Consider the following 6522-nt stretch of genomic DNA (forward strand, 5'->3'; position numbering starts at 1 on the left):
TATTATGATACCAACATCCGGACGGCACTAATTTGTTTGACAGCCAATTAGATAAAGTCTGCTAACCTTCACTTATTTCCACTTTACAGAACAAAGGGCCGGTAAATGATTGGAGTTACCTTAACTGACATATAAGCGGTCGGTACCAGAGATGGGTCATTTCTAATGAGATCATCAAATACTTCGCCGGCTAAGGCAATCATTATATTTTACCAGCGATATATACTTTCGTAAATTGATCATGGCTCTAAATTTGTTTCCGGTTTCCAACGTTTCTGAAGACAAATATTTCAAATATAAACGACGAAATGACTCTAAAAGATGACATCAGGTCTAGCCAGTTTTAACGTCCATTTATCTAGGGCCTCAGGAAGAAGTGTCTTATCATTTGTTATGATTGCGTGATGGGACAGTTAATTCTTTAGATGCACGAGGAATCCCGGTTCAACAAATGTCAAGCCCATATTGCCAGACAATTGCCTAATCCTCAAGATTATCAGTTTACACCTGTGACGTTTCCCTGAGCTGTTTACAATAAAAACTTACTGGCAGATTTCCTTTGCCATGATTGCCATTTATTAAGGTATAAAGAGCGACGACGAAATGGATTTAGTTTACTGAGTAAACCGGCAACAAGACAGAAGTGGATTTTTGGTTTTAAATAAGAAGCTTTTGGTCGCGTCTGAAAATTCTGTCTACTAAAGATCCAAAACAAAGCGGACTTAGAGGTTCTCTCTTTCTCATCGTTTTCATGGCCCATCGTATCGATGAGCCATGAAAACCATGTGACGAATAGTGGCAGAAAAGTTTTTAAAAAAATAAACCTCCTGATTGTCCCCTTGATGAAAGATACGCAGTTCAAGCAGAGACCCTCCCCCACTAAGAGTTTAATTGGTAAGTTATCATCATGATAGCTCCCTGAATCTTTACATTGACCATTTCCGACTTCAAGTTTGCCAGCTCATGTTGTTTTTAGAAATAACGTGTGCGTTTCCTAATTTACCATGAAGAAGAACCAGGCCTTTAGGGAATATTTAGACAAGATCTGTATATCTGCACGAAATTCTCCTGCTAAAGGAGAAATCGCGTCGCGTGCCAAAAACCGAATGGCTCGAAGGACATGCGTAACCCCAAACATCAGTTTCCACTAAATCCTCAAGATTACCCGCATTTCCCGACTGGTTGGTCTGAGTGATCAATCTTGGGACCTGATGTAAATCAGATGTACACCCGCCCTGGTTACCGAAAGCTGTTTAGATTCTAATCTCATAAGTGGATAACTTCTATCTTAGTCTGATCTCGTGTTTGTTTATAATCGTTTATTACTCTCGAGATAGTGGTTTTACTAAGAGGCGATTAAATCGTTTAAGGGTTGAAATGAAAGACATTTGGCAGATAATCCTTAACAGGCTGTTCGTTAATGGGTCAAGAACGATTCGTTTTGTGTAGCTTAGAACTGTTGGATTAAAATCACGGGGGTCAGTCAAGTCCAACATGATCTACAAATGATGATTGCTCTCATGTCATAAGATGTTTGAACCATCGATTCCAACAGCTTCTTCACTTTTGAATATGGTGCACGCTAACAGCTAGCTATTCAAAAGCTTTCAAGACTTTGAAATACAATCCATATATCTTTCTCTGGTTGCACTGAGCGCAAAAGGGGTACAAGGCAGGGTGTATTCTTTCCCAGTTACCTCATATGTATTTTTAGATTCGTCTCATTCGGGAAACTGGCCTCAGCGCGCTACAGAGCAGATTAACAGTGATTTCTGATGACTTGCAGTGATACTTAAAAGTGCTGTCGCTCTTTAGAATGAAATCAAATTGGAGAAAACTTAATACTTTGAATAACACTTCCTTGGAATTCATTAGCTTTTAATTAAAAGTGCGGATTTTTTCTTACGTTCAAAACAAGGGTTTGTCGATAAATGTGTTGTCGAAGATTTCTTTCTACTCTACCCAATACCGCAGTTTTGTCCTTTAATTAATACCGTTCAGTTCAGATATCCTGGGCCTATGAAAACAAGCATTAATTTTAAGAAACGGGAAAACCACTCTGTTGAAAAAAAGAGCGCTGAATGTCGCCTGTCGTATCAAATTAGAAAACTCGACATATCGATCGCCTCTAATTTTAATTATATATTAAATATAAATTCTTGGTGCATCCTGAGAACCTTATAAACTAGCAATATTCCTAACTAAAGTTCTCTTGTCTCCATCCAGATGTCGAAGAAGGAAACTAAACTGACATGCCATAAAATAAGTTTAAGTCTTACACAGTGAGTGGAATAATCAGTGGTGTTTGATGCCAGTGCAGACATTTTTCAAGAGAGAGATCAACTAAAACGACAATGAAGCCAGAGTGGAATTGATTATTTTTAATTGCATTGATCCCTATATACGTAGATAACTGCTGGTTTTGTTTTACGAGCCATAGAGAAAGAGCAAGTCAGATGATTTTGTATTAATTTTTTAATTATGGTCAATTTACAAAAGGCAGGGTCAAAACTCGGACCGTATCTACACAGATTGTTGAATAAAAGGGAACGGGAATCAATTACAGGCATGAGCAACAGTTACCATTCTTATTTAAGCCAGCGATCCAAGTGGTACATCTCGGGCCTTTAAGAAATACACCGTCCTTCTTTTTAAACATATTTCTTAATTGTAATCTTATCTGCAATATTAGTTGGCTTGTTGTTTATTTATTCCCATTGTATCGGTAACACCATGCATAGAATACTGGAATAAAGATGTTGTTGTTGAAGCGCCTTATTCCACAAATGATTGTTGTTAAGACGATATTTCCTCGAAAGCTGATATCCTTCTTGGTCAGTTGCCACTCGATTACAATTTTAGCTAATTTTGAAAAAAAATTATTACAGTCATCAAATATCTATAATGCGTTTACTTGCTGGATTCCTTGGCCTCATATGTGGGCGAGACAAAATTCAAAAAATTCAAGAGCATGGCGTTAGTAGCTGTAATTGAACATCCCTCACTTTGTTTAGTTCCCTTGACCCTGATCTAGTTACCCAAGATTTTACTGCCGCTGACATTTTTGCTTATTTCCAGACTAAGTACATTTCATAACCAGAATAAAACTATAATTGTATTAGTCCTCCTGTTTCGAGACATTGTAACTTTTACCCTACACCCTAGTTAAACCCTAATCGTGCGGAAAAAATAACGTAAAAATTGAAACTTTTTATACATGTGGCAAGGGGATGAGAAAAGCAACGATACTGCTCATTGAGAGTAAATGAAAAAACAACATTGCCGTGGAAAAGACCTACAATTTGTATACAACTGATGTTATTTTACCTCCTAAGCTATAGGGTTTATATTTTAGTTATCGGGAACTTGAACAAGAACACACCTATCTTCAGTTACAAGAGGAAAGTAGTAGTAGCAAGATAGGACATTTTCAAGTGATTTATTTATCAGGCTGATTAACAATTAATATACATAACTTAAGTTTATTTCAACTCAGATCAGTTAAAGAGAAGCATTATCTTTGCTATAAAATGCGAAAGACTGTAATGATAATTGTAAAAATCTCGCTTGTATATCTACACTAATGCCAAAAATGTTTGAAAAGTACTGGATATGACTGAGGACGGTAAAGGTCACTTCTAGGAATACTCGTGCGAATACTTGTAGGAATGGCATGGTTAACTATTTAGCAGTTCATAAATAAGGCGTGACCAGACCGAAGCACAGTTAGGACAGTAATGAAGTTAAGACTTAATTCACTCCTTTTGCGAATAACCCGGTCGAAAGCTGGTGCTACACTTACTCTCGTCATTTATTCCATATACAATTTAGTCTTGCAATGAGTATAACCATCTCTTCAATACCGGGATCACGTTCAGTATTTTTAACAATTCCTTCAGCTGAATTTCAATACAAACAGCATCTACAACACACTGTTAAGTTTTCTGACAGTTATTGATTACTGAACAATTTACCACTGAAAATAATTAATAACACACTCTTCCTTTTAGCATTTCGCTATTAAACGTCAGTTTTAGTTTATTTACAAACCAACCAACAAACGACCAAACGAACACACAAAGAAGCAAAGAAACAAACACTTACAGTGGCAATCCTTAAGTGAGTTCTATACTATTTGTTCGACTCTATATACACTACAAATTCCAAACTATAGAAACAAAACACAAGGAAACATACACGTGCTGTTTTTTTTTTGTCAGCTACAAATTATTGAGCTCCATGAGGTGGAATAAATGCTGGTGGTGGACAAGAGTACATTGTGTTCATTCTGTAGATTGGGGGAGGCGGTGGGCAGTGACAAATAGGAACCCAAGAAGGGTGATAAGGTCCAATACTGCTTCTTTGTATTTCATAAGCCAAGTGAATCGCTTCTCCGACATTTTCTCTTTTCCACTTGGTACGACGATTTTGAAACCACGTTTTGACTTGTTTGTTGCTGAGTTGAAGAGACTTTGCCAGCATATCCCTCTCAGCAATGGTGAGATACTTATTCATCATAAATTTTTCCTCGAGACATTTCAACTGAAAACTTGTAAACGCTGTTCTTTTCCTTCTTGTTTTGGCCGACTTTCTGGTGCTTTTTGAGTCCCGAATATCTTCTTCTTTGGTCACCGCATTCCGGTTATCTGTCAAGTAATCGAGGCAGCTAAAATGCGGTCAATTGAAAATGTTTTGAAACGGCAGCAAATGATATCAGTTTAAACATGAAATTAAATCAGAGTTTTACCTTGGATGCCAGTTTCCTGATCGTCTTCCTCGTCACTTTCTATCATTGAACGAAAACCACTGCGGTGATCTGTTGGTCCGTGGAGACTCTGATCGTGAAATACTGTTGATTCCCTTATCAGTTCTTGCTGTGGCCTTGCCGAGCCCAACAATGCGGCGATAGTGAAATTGGCAGAATTAGCCGGTTCCAACATTTCAGATAATGACTACAAAATAAAGTATCATAGACAAGTTAATTAAACCGGGTCAGGATGGTATCATCTATTACAATATATGAACCTACACCAGAGATCGGTACCAATAGTTCTCAGGCTATGACTTATCAAGGTTAATAATCCAAGCAGCACCGGATAAGATTAAACTGTCTTAAAGCATTACGATAAACCATCCATACTAGAGTTGCTTAGCTTTATCTCAGCTTGATCTAAGACCAGTTAAATCATCATTTGACACGGACACACAAGAAGAGATTTATTAGCATGATAAGAAACCTCTTTGCTCTAAAAGTGAAGGCAAATATTTTAGACCCTTGGGTTTCGTCAAATTAACGTTTTACGTCCCTCAAAAATATTAAATCAAATGGAATGAGAGTCTCAGAGATAACCAATAAAGGAAATTTGTTCTCTGTTCAAGAAAATTAAGATAGCATTCGATTTACTTACAAATTTAGAAATGTCTTACTTACCTTTTGCGACGTTGGCAGCCTATCTCGCACTCAGTTAAATTTTGGGAAGTGAAGCAGAATTTCCCAAAAAAGCTAACTTTGACACAATGGGCGAAATAATTGAATGCACGTTGTAACAAATTAAAATATATATGATCTAATGCGACGGAAAATATCTTGCTGTGAAAGTATTCACCATATTTATACTCAATTATATCCTGAGGAGAAAAGATTTTCAAGTCGGCGAGCTATGCTGAAGGGTTAAACAAAGTTAAATTCAGGGAGTAAGAAGGCGCACCCTTCCATGCATCAACGTCGCACATCTTCAACACCCCGTTACCTCTCTAACAGACCCACTTCATCGAACATTCCGGTGAAGATGGATATTATCCAAACATAAACAAAACCAACATTTTAATTTAGCCCGAGGGCCAATCTTTCAAGACGTGCACGCCCGTAAGCCACATGTTTTAATACTATAACAAAGCTAAGGCAAACGATCAAATAAAGAGCAGTTAAAGCGACTTTCAATTCTATAAGATACTTTTAAATCATTAGACATTAATCTACTATAAATCTAGTAATGGGCAGATTGCCTCTTGTTTCGGAATTAGTCATCGATTTAGGGTTTTTAGTTAATGGCTTCTTTTCAGGGTTAGCGGCGTTGATCCACTGATAAGCATATCTAGTTACAATGTGGTCTTGTCGCATGACCAACTTGGTTCCTCTGACAAATGGCCCTAAGTGCTGAAACTTTAATCTACATTGAAGCTAAAATGTGCGGTTAATTTATTGGCGGAAATACCTAAATGGCTCCTATCGAGAAATCGTCTTATTTTTCCATTGATTAATAAAACGTCGGCAGTTAAGCAAAGACCCCTAATTGTTGTACCGTAGAACGAATAGCAAGGCTTTCATTATGTAACTGTAAAACTATTCAGCACAGCAGATGTAAAAAAGGATTTCTCTGTTGCTCTGGTTTTCAGCCAAAACATATCATCAAATTTGCTGTAAGATTTTTTGAAAAGAGTATCTCAACAAAGAAAGAAACAAAGAATGGAGCCTCTTTTCGTAGAGTAGAAAAAGTTTATGTAAAGCATAACAGAATGAAA

At 37.2% G+C, this 6522-nt stretch overlaps 1 protein-coding gene across 2 annotated transcripts; it reads right to left on the reverse strand.

Annotated features, from left to right (window-relative positions):
• Positions 1–4146: 4146 nt before the first annotated feature.
• Positions 4147–5891, reverse strand: LOC145482521 (barH-like 2 homeobox protein). Of its 2 annotated transcripts, XM_081461129.1 has the most exons (3): positions 5432–5891; positions 4748–4952; positions 4147–4646 (listed from the first exon to the last, which is right to left on the reverse strand). In XM_081461129.1, the coding sequence occupies exons 2-3, from the start codon at positions 4938–4940 to the stop codon at positions 4228–4230; spliced, it is 612 nt and encodes a 203-aa protein (XP_081317255.1). In that variant the 5' UTR covers positions 4941–4952; positions 5432–5891; the 3' UTR covers positions 4147–4227. The 2 variants fall into 2 exon arrangements, with proteins under 2 accessions (XP_081317255.1, XP_081317249.1); XM_081461123.1 differs by lacking the exon at positions 5432–5891 and having other exon boundaries at positions 4748–5042.
• Positions 5892–6522: the final 631 nt, after the last annotated feature.

Source organism: Orbicella franksi, chromosome 1 (genome assembly GCF_964199315.1).
Source record: "Orbicella franksi chromosome 1, jaOrbFran1.1, whole genome shotgun sequence".
NCBI lineage: Eukaryota > Metazoa > Cnidaria > Anthozoa > Scleractinia > Merulinidae > Orbicella > Orbicella franksi.

Excerpts from the sequence above, each read along its gene's own strand:
- LOC145482521 (XM_081461129.1), bottom strand. The coding sequence starts at position 4,940 with ATGTTGGAACCGGCTAATTCTGCCAATTTCACTATCGCCGCATTGTTG. Across the intron at positions 4,647-4,747 it reads TCAGGAAACTGGCATCCAAG|ATAACCGGAATGCGGTGACC; the intron begins GTAAAACTCTGA and ends ATTACTTGACAG.